This window comes from Sapajus apella, unplaced genomic scaffold (assembly GCF_009761245.1).
Source record: "Sapajus apella isolate SASKATOON/1434 unplaced genomic scaffold, GSC_monkey_1.0 scaffold53, whole genome shotgun sequence".
Lineage (NCBI taxonomy): Eukaryota > Metazoa > Chordata > Mammalia > Primates > Cebidae > Sapajus > Sapajus apella.
In genome coordinates, this window is record NW_022436993.1 from 13,811,277 (window position 1) to 13,828,208 (window position 16,932).

Sequence of the window (16,932 nt, forward strand, 5' to 3'; positions counted from 1 at the left end):
AAGAAAAGTGAGTGTGTTTCCTTGTGGTCGGGGAAGAGAGGTGGATAAGTAGATGACTCACAGATGAGTCGCTCACTTCTTAAAAGAGTCGAAATGCTCTCTGTTGGCTGCAGATTATAACCTCTGACCATTCTGGTTGCCCATCGGAGACAAAGGAGGGAGTGATCAGGGTCTTGGTTTGCTTGCTTCCTTCCTGACATTGGTCAAACTCAAGTACTGAAATACCACATCATTAAGAAACTACTTTAATGTAGAAATAAATACATGTTACTAATATTCAGGCTTTTCAACTCTGAAAGTGGGCCGTCATGGTGGAAAGAGACATCCTATTACTTTAAACAAAATATTTCTTTTCACTATTTAAATTTTTTCTGAGGAGGGGTGGGAAAAAGTTGGGTGGAAGGTTCTTAAGTGTCAATTTTCCATTCTACATATGGGGAAAGGATCATTTATTAACCCGTTCCATGGGCCAGTTGCTCTGCTGGAGTTTCTATCCTGTTCAGACGTAAAGTGTCAGATCTTTCGAAGCCATGTGAAGATGGGAAGCTGTAAACGTTAAGTACCCTGACGGACACGACTTGCTTCTATTTCTTTCAATAGCCCTAAATCCAAGAATTAAGGCTGATCATGGGCCTGGATCTATGGCTCTCAAAGTATGTCCCCACAGTCAGAACATCAGCCTGTCCTGGGAACCTGTCTAAAATGTGTTTTACCACACCCTGCAGGTGATTCTGATACAGGTATGAGAACCACTGACCTAGACCCTTAGGTTCCATCGTGAACTGAAGAACTCATCTGCAAGTCAGCGAGACCTAGTGGTCTAGGAATCTACACAGTGGTTCTTTTCCATGGCTGTACCCTAGAAACCCTAAGATGCTTCTCAAAAATAATAATACCAAGTCCCTCCCTGAGACCGGTACAATCAGAATCCCTAGTGGGGGATGCAGGGAAAAGCCTTTCCTAAAACTTCCCGGGGACCCCCATGGGCAGCTGGGGCTGACACGCTGGGACCACAGGAAGGGAGGACCCAGGTGGGAGAGGGTTGCCACGCTGGCTGTAATGTCTATGCCCATGAAAGGAGGCCTGCAGTCATTGTGCAGAATCCAGGCAGACCCTAGAAACTCACAGTTCTAGACAACAGAGATGACCAAACCTGCAGTGTCAGGGCAGAGGGGTTGGGGAGGGGCTTCCTTTGAAGCTAGCTGGTGGAGTCCTGCCAGATTGCACCTCCTTATCCCTCCCAGCTGCCAGTGCGAAGAGCTGCCAGCCTGCTTCATTCATGTGTGTGTGTATTTTTAGTAGAAACAGGGTTTCACCATGTTGGCCAGGTTGGTCTTGAACTCCTGACCTCGGGAGATCCGCCTACCTTGGCCTCCCAAAGTGCTGGGATTACAGACCAGACATGAGCCACCACGTCGGACCCCCAGTTTATTAAGAAACACTAACAGGCAGCTCTCAGCTACTGGGCATCTCCTGGTCTATGAATTTTAAATCACCACCTTTGTTCCTGCAACAAGAGGGAAATAACCAATACTTTGAGCCAATTTCCTTCTTCTCTACGGAATTATATTTTAGTATAATTTACATCAAATTATACTACCCAGATACGTTTTTCTGAAAAAAAAAAAAAAAAAAAAATTCTGTTTTTTATGATGAATCCAACAATCGAGTGTCAGCTCATAGTCCTTGCAGATTTTCAGTGCCTTCACGGCCTAGGAGGATGTAATCACGTTTTTTTTTTTCTCTTGAAGCATTAAAGGGCATTGCACTTCTTTCCATTGGTCATTTCCTGGCTCCTCCTGGCTTGCCAATTTCACGGTTGCCTCGGCTCAGGGAAGGATGAACTTTGCTTTACTGCAAATGAGGAAGAGGACTGCTTGCAAATTCAGGAACACACTGAGCCTTAGGTTAAGAAAATATTCCACTTATATGGGCCACTTGGCCTCTGTCAGAAATTGGCGGCCAGCCTGGCCGACGTGGTGAAACCCCATCTCTACTAAAAATACAAAAGTAGCCAGGTGTAGTGGCATGCACCTATAGTCCCAGCTACTTGGGAGACTGAGGCAGGAGAATCGAGAATCGCTTGAACCCAAGGGTGGCAGTTGCCGTGAGCCGAGATCTCGCCACTGCATGACAGATCAAGACCCTGTCTCAAAAAAAAAGAAAAGGAAAGAAATTGGCAGGACAAAGAGGAGGTCCAAAAAGAGGGACTTCTTGTCGGCTGATGTCCCTATTAGGTGAGGAGAAATCTTTGCCTTTGCCCTCAGAAAGTTTGCCGAACATCAGCTGACAAAAGGCAGATTCATAGGGGAAAAAGCATACAAATGTATTTGGTCATACTTTTACATGACACAGGAGCCTTCAAAATGAAGACCCAAAGATCGAGGCAAACCGTCCATTATTATGCTTAGGTTCAATGAAGCATGGGCAGCCATGCAGATAATTCAACTGGACAAAAGTGTCTGACCTGATGCTAATGGACTGAGTGGGGAGGTCCAGCAAGGCAGATATGTCTAGATTCTTCTTGACCTCTCTGAGCAGTATAGATAGGACAGGACCCTCTTCGGAATGGGGCTCTTATGACCTACAGTCAAACAGGGTAGGTCAGAGAATCCCTTCCCTTCCCTCCCCCCCCCCCCTCCCCTTCCCTTCCCTCCCCCCTTCCCTTCCCTCCCCCCTTCTCTTCCCTCCCCCTCCCCTTCCTTTCCCCTCCCCCTCCCCCTCCCTTCCCCCTTCCCCTCTCCCTTTCCCTTCCCTTTCCTCCCCTCCCCCCTTCCCTTCCCTCCCCTTCCCTTCCCTCCCCCCTCCTCTTCCCTTCACTTCCCTCCCTCCTTCCTTTCCCTTCCCCCTCCCCCTCCTTTCCCCCTTCCCCTCACCCTTTCCCTTCCCTTTCCTCCCCTCCCCCCTCCCCTTTCCTCCCCTCCCCCCTCCCCTTCCCTTCCCTCCCCCCCTCCCCTTCCCTTCCCTCCCCTCTCCCCCTTCCTTCCCCTCCCTTCCCTTCCCTTCCCTGTGATTACAGTGAGCAATCACAGCTCACTGTAGCCTCAACCTCCTGGGCTCAAGTGATTCTCCTACCTCAGCCTCTGTAAGTGTTGGGATTACAGGCATGTACAACCATTCTCAGCTAATTTTTTTTTTTTTTTTTTTTTTTGTAGAGATGGGATCTTCCTGTGTTGCCCAGCATGGACTCAAACTCTTGGGCTCAAGTGATCCTCCTGCCTTGGCCTCCCAAAGTGCTGGGATTACAGGCGTGAGCCACTATGCCCAGCTGAGAATTTCTTTGTGGCTAGTTTTTACATAGAAAGGTGTAAAAGGGGAAATTTAAAGTGATATTTTTAGGCTTTATGGCTGGCTTTGGGAAAAGAGATTCTGGTTCCTAGAAACTGCCCTGGGAAAGACGGATTCTAGTTTGTATGGCTAGGTTTGGGGGAGGATAAGGGGCCAGAGACGGGAGGGCCAGAGATGAGGAAAGGTCAGAGAGAGCTGCTTCTAAGGCCTTCATTTTTGGGTAACATTTTCTGAGCCCCAATACATATAACCTGGCCTAACTTTCTCCTCACCTGCCCACCTACCTGCTTCCACTGGCACGTCACTGGAGCCCCACAGGGAGCTTGACACCTGCCCTAACAGGAAGGACAGAAAATACCTGGCACAGGGAGATGGAGCAGCCTCCAACCTGCTTTGGCCTCCCTTAAGTGAGATGTCCACCATATACCTGTCGGTCTTTTCATATACCTGTCAGCCTCTTTGCTGTCAGCATGCCTAGTTTCTGTCCTCCTGGTCGACCTAAGCTCTGGATTCATTATTAACAGACACTTTGATTGACTGCTTTAAACCCATTGATTCACCTTGACCTATCTTTAAATTCTGGATGATTCCGGTTGCCTGTGTGACTGTGCTGACTTCCACAACTTCCCTGGACCTCCAACCCATGAGAGTTCTTGGTTTTCCAAGCTCCATTACCAAATCATAACCCATATCTACCATCCTCAGTCAAACACAGACCAAGAACACGCCACATCGCCTGCAGGTAGGCTCATTTAAATGGTTCCAAGAAGCAGAGCTCAAAATGCATATTTTATCCTTAAGAGATCTTCATGAGAAAGGACAGCCTAAATTCGTCAGCAGTAGTCTAGGCAACTCACTAAATTAACAAGATTATCCTGAAACAGGCCTGATTTTGCATATATCAAAGGATTCGTTTCTTTCTTTCTTTGAGTTTGAATACAAGTCTGATTCATTGACTAGTCCAATCTCCATTGACCAACTCAAGACAGATCAATCACGGCAGCTTTCTGTTTTATTTGTGTTGGATTTTTCTATTATTGTTGGTTTAGGTGTGATTTCATGAGAAGATTTTTGTTAAAATATTAGTTTTTTTAATTTAATTTTTAAATTTTTGATTAGATTTTATTTGATTTGATTTTTAGAGACAGGGTCTCTCTCTGTTGCCCAGACTGGAGTGCAGTGGTGCAGTCATAGCTCACTGTAGCCTCCAACTCCAGGGTCGAGCAATGGTCTCGCCTCAGCTTCCCAAGTAGCTGGGACTTAGGCCCCCAGGTGATTTTTTTTTATTATTTTTGTGGAGATGAGGGTCTTTCTATGTTACCCAGGCTGGTCTCGAACTCCTGGCCTCAAGTGATCTTTCTGCCTCAGCCTCCCAGAGCATTGGGATTACAGGCATAAACTGCTGTACCCAGCCTATATTTTTAATTTTAATGAATCATTTATAGGGTGATCAAGATTTCTCTAGGAAATATAGAAAATGTGATGGACTAGAATAAATAGTTTTTTGGGGTTTTTTGTTTTTTGTTTACCAATCATGTTGGAATTCGGAGTGCTTGTTGGAGTCCCAGTCTCTGGACTCAGTGACACTGTGGGACTGAGCCCTGGGGAGAGACAGTGCTGTGGTCAGCAGAGAGCCTCCCAGCTGGGCTCCTCAAATGGCCAGATATCTTTTACACCTCTGCTTTCTTTTTCCCCTGGAGAAAAGCATTCTAAGAAAGCAAGAGAAAAATGCAGTCTAGAAAATGGCTTCCAAACGTCGTTGCTTACCAAAATTGCATCCGCTCTACAGCAGGGACGAACTTTGACCCCACTTACATTAGTGCGGCCTCTCCATTTCCATTTATCAGGTCCCCAGTATTGTCTATGCCGTGGTGAGTGTGGTTTTCATTTCCGAGTAAGAAAGGGGATGGGGTGCTCATAGGCCCGCCCTTGAGAAGTCAACATGAGAAGAATGATACCTGTTAGAGAGTTTCAGCTGCACCAGGGTGGATTTCACGTAGGCAAGGCCCCCTAATATTTCTAAGCCACAGCCTGTGCTTTCCCAGAACATAGGCAGTTTCATTCATTCAGTACTCATTACATCCCTATTACACTCAAGACACTAGAGATTTTTTAAAAAGGAAGACTGCTAATTTAGAAAGATGAGTTTTAGAGAGAAAAGAGACTTTATGAGAAGTGAGTAGTGCATTGAAAACTGAAAACCCTTCTAATCGCTATTATAAACAACAGAATACCCCCGAATCAAGAGTTCAAAGAAATTTAAGTTATAGGTTAAAACAAAGTGTTCTTAGGTCTATTTGCCTCTTAAAAATTCTACTCAACCTCCTTTATATGTGAAAGAGACATTGACGTTCTCCTCACTAAGCAATCCTCCAACCTCTTCCCAGCTTCTAGACGCACATTTTTTAACCTCTTCTCAATTCCTCTTTGGAAAGGGAGTGTTAATCATCTCCCAAAGAACTCTCCTATGAGCATTCACTTGGCTTAATCTTCCTCTGAGTGAAGGAAGTGACTCTAGGGCCACCTCCCATTCTCAAGCTTGAGACCCCTTCTCAAGCAAGCAGATCCCCTTTTGTTATGAACAGGACCTCTGCTTTACAACTTCACTCCCAGCAGGCCCCAGACCATTGCTCTTTTGAGTGTGTGTAACCCCTAAACAAAACAAAGTATGTATTTTTCACATAAGGCTTTGATTACACACACACATGCTTGCGAAGTATGCACTCAAAAAATCATCCTTGGGAAAGGATGAATTTCATGGAAACCAAATAACCAGAGATTAAGAAAAGAGGGTCTGAGGACATTTAATTTCCGATTCCTGGCCTGAACTGATTTAATTCAGGCGGCTCTGATTTTATTTCTACTGGGGCCTGGTATACATATGGGAGCTTACTTTCCTAATGGGTAATTGATAGATGATATCACTTTTATGGCCATAGGATCTCTTGTATAATCATGTGTGGAGCTTGAGGGGGATATTTCTAAACATAGCTCTTGGCTTGCTGCTCGGGAGTGCTTAAGCCAGAGGGCAGCTCCTGCCTCTCCTGTACTTTCCCAGGGACCCAAAATATTTTTATATACACAGCAAAGCATTTTTTAAAGATTATTCTCCAGTCCCCAAAATGAACCTAGTGAGTGTCCTTGTCCTAGCATTTATATAAATGGGTTTTTTTGGGTTCTCAGGTTGAGAAATGATGATGCCATGATGGCTCTTGGTTGGAGCTGGGACATTTTCCAGACCCAAATATGGGATTAAATGTGTTAGTGAGCAGTCCTGAAGCGCCTTGGGATTTCAAGACTGTTTGGGTTTGGGTTTTGCATATCACCCACTCACTTAACCATACCAGTGCTATTTCTAAATATCCTTTTTTTCCAACGAACTGCAACCCGGATTAGAAAATGACAAATGGTAACTTCCAAAAATATTTGGACTTTTGCCTCCATGGTGGATGTGAGAGAGTCAGGAGCAGAAGAAGGTGGTATGGAAGGGCTGTTGAGAGAGGAAGAGAACATTCCAGGCTCTTCAGTACCCCAGCCTCTTTCCCCCAGATTCCATCTGCAGCAGCCCGCTGGGGCCTAAAGCAAGGGGGACAGCAGTCCAGGACCCTAGAAACAGCCCTTTCTGTTTCTGCCTCCACCCTATCCTACCCAAAGGCCACGTCATGGGATCCAGCTAGAAAACCAAGAATGCTAGAAAACCAAAAACCGCTTCACACTCACTAGGATGGCTGTAATCAGAAACAAGATTGGCAAGGAGGTATAGAAACTGGAACCTTCACACACTGCTAGTGGAAATGTAAAATGGTACAGCTGCTTTGGAAAACTGTCTGACAGCTCCTCAAATGGTTCAACATAGAGTGACCATCTAACCCAGCAATTCCACTCCCAGGTATATGCCCAAGAGACACGAAAAACTACGCCTTGCAAAAATGCTTACACAGGTGTGTATAGCAGCATCATTCATAATAGCCGGAGAGTGGGCACAACCCAAATGTCCATCAACTGATGCATAGATAAACAAAATATGATCTATCCACATAATCAAATATTATTCAGCAAAGAAAATAATGTACTGGCACATGCTACAAATGGATGAATCTAAAAACATTATGCTGAGTGAAAGAAGTCAGCCACAAAGACCCCATTAATATAAAACGTCCAAAATAGGCAAATCTATGGAGACAGAAAGGAGATAAAAGGCTGCCAGTAGCTAGGGGGAGTGAGGAGAGATGGGGAATGACAATCACAGCTAATGAGTGTGGGGTTTTCTTTTGGGGGGATGAAAACGTTCTCAGATTGTGGCAGTGGTTGTACAATCCTCTCATGAAACTAAGAAACCACTGAATTGTACATTTTAAACGGCTGAAGTGTATGGTGTATCAGTTATATCTCAAGGTATTTTGACGTTTTTAAGGGCACTGATGCGTAATGATGTTGATCAAATGTCTAACCTGAAATGAGCTTGTAGACAATGTTAACACTGAATTAAAAAGAAAGAAAGAGCGCTGACAGAGTGATGGGCCACGTTCATTTAAAGAACAAAGCTTCCAACATAACCCCCGCCCAGCATTTTGATTACACGTAGAGATTGCTTTGTGACATTCAGTGGAATGAGAGAAAGAAATGTGCAGCAAATTTCAACCTCAGTTTGAGTCCTGTGTTGGAAGGCAGGAAAGGAATGTGGAATTAAAACGCAGATTAGTAGTTAAGACCTGGAAAAGTCCTTACGTGACACAGAAGTAGAGGATGCCTGCTCACTGCACACAAAGCACAAAAGAAACCTGCTTTCTATAAAACTAGAAAATACAGCTGATGGGCATTTTTGAGTGCATCTCTGCCTTTCCCTCTCACTCTTGTGGATTTATTTATTTTCCTTTCACCTTCTCAGCCTGACTTTGGAATAAATCGCCTATTGATCATCTTTTCTTCTTCCAAAAGAACAGATCTGGCTTACGCTAAGGCCATAATTCCTTGAAGTTTCTTGATATTGTGCCTCATATGTACTGGGCTTTGCTAGTGGAGAAATTGTCCTTTACCTTCGGATCAGATCAGTAAAAGATAACAAAATGCATCCAAGAGAACCTTTTTTAAAATGCTACTTGTACTAGTAGCTGACTTTAACCTGAGATAGGAGTTCTTCAACCAATCTTATGGCTGACATTTTATAAATAAATAACCCCTGAATGATTAAGATGGGTTACATGAGATTGCACTTCTGAACACATTTCTTTAGCTGCTATAAATATACTTCTCCATGTGTGTGCTGTTTTCTGCCTATTTATGTATTTGCAAATTTCTTTCATAATTGCACTACACATTACTTACAACGTGGTTTCTCCAATTCCTTTTCAAGGCAGTAATTATGTCGTAAGACATCCCCAGAGCCAGGCGAAGGCATTTGTTGCTTTTAAAAAAAAATTCCTCTGTCTTTACAAAAGCAGCGAATGAGGGTCTGGGAACAGGGATGGAAAACACAGAAACGCAGAGATAGGGAAGACGATTAAACAGTGGGACGGAGGTGGGAGCTGGGGGACAAGGGGCTGGGTGTCAGTGCCTGGCGGTCAGCTCTGCCATGCAAAGTCCCAGCTCCTCTTCTGCTTAGGGAACTCCCAGCACCAGCAACGCCTGCCTCTGTCCCAGGTCAGCCGCTGAGTTAGAGCTCCCAGCCTTAGTTCCCTTCCCCAATGTGCAATCTCAGGACCAAGACCTCAGCTTCTACTTGCGATGTTTCCCCAGGGCTTATAATAGGCACTCAGTGACTCAGCCTATCTGGCCAGCCAACTCGGTACTTGACTCTTTTCACCCCAAATAGTAGCTAAAATCTCATGGAAGGAGGGGTGAGCCAGTGACTGTTTCTCATTCTGTCTTCCTGGTGTCAAGCATGGTGTTCCCACCCTTTAGACGCCAAGAGGTCACTCTGTCCTCATCCATTACTTTTTAAGTTTTGTGATCAACTAAGTGGTAAATTCCTGAAGATGCTTATTTTCTATAATTCTCGAGAAAAAAATAAGGAAAGTGATGAAGAGGAGTGGGAGTTAGCCCAGTCCAGGTCACGTGTTCGCCTGGTGAGCCCTGGTGTCTCCAGCTTTGTCACAGTGTTCAGGTAGCCTGGCAGGCTGCTTGCACCCTCTATGCTGCGACTTCCCTCTCCATAAGAAGAAGGTGTGTACACACACATAGAAACACAAGAGACAGACACATACATAGAGATTCACAGAGACAGACACATAGATACAGTGACCCACACAAACACAGAGACACACAGATATATAGACACAAGACATACAATGACACATGCAGACATATAACAGACCCACAGACACACACATAGACACAAGAGACACACATGCACAGATACACACATAGAGACAAAGATACAGTAGACACACACACATACACACAGACACAGATACATACATAGAGACTCAGAGATAGGCACATGCATATGTACACACACACATGAACATATCATAGACATACACACACAGAGACTCACCACGACAGACACATAGACACACAGTAGACACACACACAGGCACATACATAGAGACTCTCAGAGCCAGGCACACACACACAGGCACACATGAGCACACATAGATACACACACAGAGAGACTCAGAGACATGCACATGCATACTCAGACACACACAGACACAGTCACACACTCACACGGACACACACACATGTATAGTGAATTGCTCTGAGGTGTCTACATCCCTTTGAAAAGCAAGGACATTGTGGTCAATGGCAGCCATGCCACTTGCATGCATAGCCTCTCAGAGGCCATCTGGGGAACTGCCCTGTGACACTCTGAATTAGTGATTTAAAGGCTGGGGCAGTGCCAGCTACAGTGACTCACACCTATAATCCCAGCACTTAGGGAGAGCAAGGTAGGTGAATCACCTGAGGTCAGGAGTTTGAGACCAGCCTGGCCAACAGGTGAAACCCCATCTCTACTAAAAATACAAAAATTAGCTGGGCATGGTGGTGGGTGCCTGTAATCCCAGCTACTTGGGAGACTGAGGCTGGAGAATCACTTGAACCTGGGAGGCAGAGGTTGCAATGAGCCGAGATCGCACCACTGCACTCCAGCCTGGGTGACAGAGCGAGAATCTGCCTCAATCAATCAGTAAAGGCTGGAGCAGAATCATGTAGGTGATTGGAGATACAGGGCCAGCAAAACCCGGCAGCATCCTTCAACAGCACTGTCACCCCGAGTTTCTATGGGCACAAAGACTGCTGATGTCACCGGGCTCCAATTCCAGAGCCCGAGCTCCAGAGCAAGACCACCTAAAGAACGCCACCCATCCCCACAAATGGTAAAGATTTCCGGGAAGCTTGAGTAGGTCTTGCTGTTCTCGGGAATTCTTGTTTTTCTTCAGTCATTTTTAAAAAGGGGATTATTATGGCACCTTTACACTTAAAGATTCCCAGACCATAAAGTAAATATATATTTAATGTTTTTAATTTTTAAAGTCACATTATTTAATCATAGGATAAAACAATGCCTTTAAAACTGTCCCTATCTTCTCCATAATTATATACTTCGGATAAGAGTCTGGTTTACAGCCAAAATCCCCAGAGGATGGAGAGCATGAGTTCAGGGCACACACGCTGAAGCTAACTGTGATATATCTTGCATTTGTTTTTTCATGAAAATACCGACGCAGTTAGCTAATGTTAATGGAAGCATCATTTTCTGCATACTGTTGGCTTTTTAATTTAATTTATTTTTCTCTCTCCCTCCCTTTCACTCTCCCTCCCTGCCTTCCTTCTGCTCCCTCCCTTCCTTTCTTTCTTCTTTTCCTATGGTCCTACTTCCTCCCCTCCCCTCCCCTCCCCTCCCTTCCCTTCCCTCTTAGATAAAACTTTCTGGTGATGGGATGTTTGTAGAAAGGCAAGATTCCGTAGTACCCGTTTGCTTTTCATTACCGGGGTATAAAAATAAAGGAGTGGTACACAGGAATAAAATACGCATTGTGTTTTGCCCTAGAGCCGTTATTCATGGAAAAATGATAAAACTATCCAAAAAAGGGTTTAAATTAAAATGGGCCAGGTGAGGTAGCTCATGCCTGTAATCCCAGCACTTTGGGAGGCTGAGGCAGGAGGATCACAGGAGGCCAGGAGCTTGAGATCAGTCTGGGCAACATAGAGAGGCTCCTCCAAAAATAAACAAATAGAGGCTATCCTATATTAATTAAACAAATCAATGCATAAATCCATAGCAAAAGGAGAAAAGGTAATAAAAGAACATAATTTAGAGAAACACAAATTTTTATGCTAAGCGTTTCATATTAGCACTGGTGGATAGTGTCTTTGAATTACCAGATCATGATAAGGTGGCGGGGGGAATAACAGCCACATGCCATGCTCTTCATTATCCACTTTCAGTATGTCACCTCATGTAATCGTCACAACCACCTAGCGAGGTAGGCATTATTTCCATCCGACAGATCAAGAAATAAGTCAGAGGAGTTAATTAATTTGTCCAAAGCCACACAGGAAATGACAGAGCCAAATGCAAACTGTGGTTACAAAGGACTCCATGACACTCCAGTAGATTAGTAGATTTACGTTTCTATTTTCTGTTAGCTTTAAAGGTTAGGGTCGAAGAGACAGATAATAAATAAGCAAATGTGGAGAAGGCAAACATGCGTCGTAACTTACCATGATATTTCAGGACTAGGCAATCAAAATGACGTTAAAAATTAAATGTGCTCTTTCTCTTAATTGTACATCTAGGTTGTGGCTGCGTTCTCCCCTCCCCCTTCTTCCCCTTGGAGCTATGGAATGTCACCCTTTGGTATATAATTTATTGAATTAGGATGCAGATGCCCTTCTAAAGTAATCAACAATCAAAACAATGTATGAAATTCCAATAGTTATAACTCATTTAATTGACCAACCTTCCTTGGGTTAAGCTCTACCTGTAGCTTACCCAACGTGTAATAAAACAGCAAGGCCATTTATAGGAAGTAACCCATCATGGGGAGGAAAACAGGATAGTTGACTTTACCTCCTTTTCTCTGCTTTCCTCCAAATCTTGGATGTTGATATGAAATTCATCAGATAAGTATTCTTTACAGCCATTTCAATCCCAGCCTAAACTTGGGAGGCTTCCAAAGAAAATGCCTGGGTTTTTACAAATTGCCCACGGAAATAGCGATTTCTGCAGTGCTGCTACAGACTGGGACTTTTTGCTTGGCTATGTGGAAACTCGTGGGTTCTCTAAGTCGTAAAGAGTTAAGAGCATAGATGGAATGTCTGGGGAATGTTGGCAGGGAAGGCTGCAGCTCTCTGCCTTTAGCTTTCTCACCCTGGAGGGGATCCCGGCACTCGGTGGTGCTTCTGGGTCTCAGGTCTTCCCTAAGTTCTGTTTGATCTGCTGAAAAGCCAGCCTCAGTCTACTGAGAAACAGGGATGTGCCGTTATCCAAGCGCTGAAGTTTATTTTTACCTTGTCCCTGGTGAGTCCCCAGAGACAGGGAGAAAACATTTTAGGAGGGAGTTAGGAGCCTTTTGCTTATCCTTGAAGGAAAGCATTCTCTGAGGATTAGTGAGGGTGGTGAGGGTAGGTAGGGGGAGGAGAGCCAGAGGAATCAGAGTTATTTGGACAGCATTTTTTCCTTGCCTGATTAAATCTCACTGACATTGGCACTTTGTGTCACTAAAAGAACACAGCTCTGGATGTGGGGCCAGGGACCAGAGGGGTGGCAGCAGATTCTGGGGCTGGCATGGCCGCTGGGCTGCTTAGCTCTGAGGACCTGCCGTGGAACTGGAACCTGACTTGCCGAGCGCTGAGGACCTGCCAAGCGGGGAACCTTCGAGTTCTGCAGCTGATGCTAAAACCATGGTGCATCTCCAGGGCCGTCTATCAGGTGGGACCAGAAGCTCCTGGTACATTTCTTTGCAGAGTGGGAAAGTGGTGGTGAATGGTAGGGAATGGGGCTTGAGCTTTTGTCACATGTGTTCGGGACTCTGAGGCATGTTACATGCGGCAGTTCACATGAGCAGAGCCTCCTCTTCCAAGTGCCATGCGTGCCATACGGTGCAACGCATACAGAGCACTGGAAACATGATATAATTCGGCTTTCAAAGCCACCAGATCGAGGAAGTGCCTATGTTACCATCTTGATTATTATTGTCATCATTTTGAGATGAGGTTATTGAAACTCAGAGAGGAATGTAAGTTGCTCAAAGTCACTCAGGCAGAGCCTGATGATTTCAACCAAAGTTTTCCTGGCCGCAAAGGCAGAGAATGTTTTTTCCATGAGTCTATGCTCTTCTCACAATGGATGATTTATCAAGCTCTGCAAACATGTAGTGTGTGCATGTGTGCGTGCATGTGCATGCATGTATGTGCATGGGAGTATGTATGTGTGTGTGTGTGCATGCGAGTATGTATGTGTGCATGTGTGTGCGGGTATTATGTATGCGTGTGTGTGCATGTGTGCATGCATGTGTATGTGAGTGTGCCCATGTGTGTGCACCTGTGTGTTGGGGTGGTGACAAGCTGGTAAGGGGAGTGTGGCGTGTGGGACAGGAGGCAAAGCGGGAAGACCCCCAGGCACCAGTACTGAACCTCCTTTCCTTTCCATAGTGGCCTCTGGATTCAGACACACCCCCCTTAACCCAAATATGAGAAACAGAGAGAAACGTTCCTGCAGGAGAGTGGCACTTCTGAGTTAGTTAACTGGGGGTGCGAAGCACTTCAAAAAGGGCAGACAAGTATGTCTGCCTTGTCCAGTTTGGTGGCATTAAGCCACATCCCTGCTGGCCATGGAGACTTCAGTCCTGACATCCCCAGCCCTGCCTGAGAGGATCCAGATTGTGGGAGGAGTGGGGGCTGCAGGCAGCATGGCAAGTGAAAGAACGTCCCTTGGCCGCGCTCTTGAGGGGGGTGTCGCTTGTTTTTCCTCCTCTTTTACAGGTGTTTGTAACCCAGTTTATTTCATTAAGCCGACTTCAGTGGTTTGGCCCTCTCTCTGTGAGCTAGCTCATGACAATACTTGGAACCCAGCATGCACAGCTGGCCTTTGTATATTTAGGTGTAATTTGGTGGCCTATAATCCCTTAATAAAATGCACTGGCTAGACAACTAGGGACCGTGTAGCCACCCATCCCCCCCACTCCACCCCTCCTCCTGGAATGTCTGGACTTTCAGGGAAGAGAGTCTCCTTGGAAGATGTCCCTAAGTGTTTCCCGTTGATTTCACAGAAGGGCACAGCCCCCCAGGACCCTTCCTCCTGCTTCTTCACCTGGCCCTGGGCAGGCAGGGGGAAGACCCTTTACACGGCTTCTGAAGACTTTTCTAGAATTCTTGTGCTTGAAGGGCACGTATCTAAAAGCTTTACTCTAAACAGCAAGTGTGTCTGTGACAGATCATATATAAGAAAGTTTCAGAGAAATCCTTCCAAATTTGACAAGCATCCGAAAAATTTACATAAGATTTCCCATGACAAGTTGTGAATCTGAAAGACTCCTGGGGAAAAAAAAAAAATCCCCAGCTGGGAGATTCAAGCAGTAATATGGCTGGTTTGTCCACTTGAAGCTTTTCTGAAACCCGTGATTTACAGTCAAAAGTCCCTGAGCTGGGTATTTGGGGGTAATTACTTAGTCATGACGATTCTGTCTTTCCAGTGATTGCAAATGAGTTTTGAAGCCCTGGTTCCTGGCCTCTACCTCTCACTTTCTTTTTACCTCCTTTCTTTTTGGGGAGCAGGGGGTGGAACAGGGTCTTGCTCTGTCACCCAGGCTGGAGTGCAGTGCTGCAGTCATGACTCATTCCAGCCTCAACCTCCCTGGGCTCAGGTGATCCTCCCACCTCAGCCTCCCAAGTAGCTAGAACCTCGCCACTATGCCCAGCTAATTAAATTTTTTTTGTAGAGACAGGGGTCTCATTATCTTGACCGGGCTGGTTTTGAACTCCTGTCCTCCAGCGATCCTCCTGCCTTGGCCTCCCAAAACGCCAGGATTACAGGTGCCGGTCACCACACCTGGCACTCTTTGTCTTTTAAATCAACTAAGCAGGGTGGGCTGGCCCTGCTCAGGGGCCTTTTTCAGGATTTCCATTAACACTGTAAGTATACTGAAGAGAGTGCTGAATGATGGGCCACCAGGCCTGGAAAAAGAATACATTCCTGCTCCAGCATGACTCCGTTCAAGCCCGCAGACAGGTCCTGAGCAGTAGTTATGTGCCTGGCCCTGTCGCGGGCAGCTGGGACTCAAAGGCTAACCACATCTCATGCTTGTCTGTGGTCTCTGGCCAAGCCAGGCCCATGGGGGCAGATATGTCCAACCCAAGCAGCTGGGAGGTAATCCCCACAGGTGGGTCTGGAAGGCAGTCGGGATGGCAAGTTTAAACCAATTCACCAACCTGGGAAGCTCGGTGAACAAGAACGGGTTAGCAGCCTACAGAGCCAGGCCGAGGGGGCTGGGAAAAGAAGAGGCAGCCCAGGGCAAGGCAGCTGGGCTGGGCCAGGCCAGGGTGGTCTGCAGGAGTTCCAAGATTTCCAGCCCATGGTCAGCGTTTATCTGCTCCAGTGCTTCTTCCTACTGCCGGGCAGGACTGTTTTAAAGGCACATCTGCAGTAATACACGGGCCGTCTCCCACTCTTCATAGCCTCACAGGAAAGAGCCAAAAACAAAGGCTATTCCCTTTGCTCTCTCCATTACAGAACGGGGCTAACAGCTTCATAGCGTTGTAGGGATTAAGTAAACAGTGGATGTGAAAGTGTATGTGTCACAAAGACTAAAAAAGATACATGTGTGAAATGTTTTTGTTGAAATGTTGTATTTTTGCTTTTTTTAATAGCTCATAAAAGACTCATTGAGAGTATATTTATTTATTAGTTATATGGTGATTAACGGCCATTTTCATGTATTTTGTTTAAGCTGTATTTTTTGTATACCTGGGGAACTTTTTTTTTTTGAGACGGAGTCGCTCAGTCACCCCGTCTGGAGTGCAGTGGCGCAATCTTGGCTCACCGTAACCTCTGCCCCCAGGTTCCAGTGATTCTCCTGCCTCAGCCTCCTGAGTAGCTGGGATTACAGTCGGGCACCACCACGCCCAGCTAATTTTTGTATTTTTAGTAGAGACCGGGTTTCACCATGTTGGTCAAGCTGATCTTGAACTCTTGACCTCGTGATCAGCCACCTAGGCCTCCCAGTGTGCTGGGATTACAAGCGTGAGCCACTGCACCTGGCTGGAACTTTTAAAAACACCCACACTCAGTCCTGACTCCCAGTGGTGGTGACTTAGTTGTACCGAGGCTTAGGTGTTGTAATGGTCCAAAGGTTTTTGATTCTAACGTGCAGTCCAGCTGGAGCCACTGAGCTGAAGGGGCCCCATTCTGCGCATAGTAAAAGACAGCATCAGGATCGCTGAGAGGGGTGGGGGGCGGTGCTCTAAATATGTATAAAATGTCATAACCCTCCCCTTAAACTTAATAAGATCATTTGAGGGTAGGGCCTGGTGATCCGTAATCTTTCCGGAAATCTACGTCTTAGACAAACGATCTGTATTCTTTTTGTTTTTTGTTTTTGAGACAGAGTCTCGCTCTGTCACCCAGGCTGAAGTGCAGTAGTGCAGTCATGGCTCACTGCAGCCTCGACCTCCCAGGCGCTAGGGATCTTCCACCTCAGC

At 45.8% G+C, this 16,932-nt stretch overlaps 1 protein-coding gene and 1 non-coding gene across 11 annotated transcripts in view; both read left to right on the top strand.

Annotated features, from left to right (window-relative positions):
* The window catches only part of FRMD4A (FERM domain containing 4A), a 672,294-nt gene that overhangs the window by 333,794 nt on the left and 321,568 nt on the right, over positions 1 to 16,932 (top strand). For 3 of the 10 annotated variants that reach the window (XM_032244146.1, XM_032244148.1, XM_032244149.1), the window contains exon 1: positions 11,115 to 13,165. The exons of 6 other annotated variants lie outside the window; for them this stretch is intronic. In XM_032244146.1, coding sequence (XP_032100037.1) covers positions 13,022 to 13,165 — 144 coding nt within the window. In that variant the 5' untranslated portion in view covers positions 11,115 to 13,021. Of the gene's footprint in view, positions 1 to 11,114; positions 13,166 to 16,932 lie in introns of those variants that run through there. One more of the 10 variants, XM_032244145.1, reaches the window with a different exon arrangement.
* LOC116527282 lies at positions 7,712 to 7,776 on the top strand. The gene has a single exon (XR_004258472.1). It is a non-coding gene; the product is annotated as a small nucleolar RNA SNORD78 (small nucleolar RNA).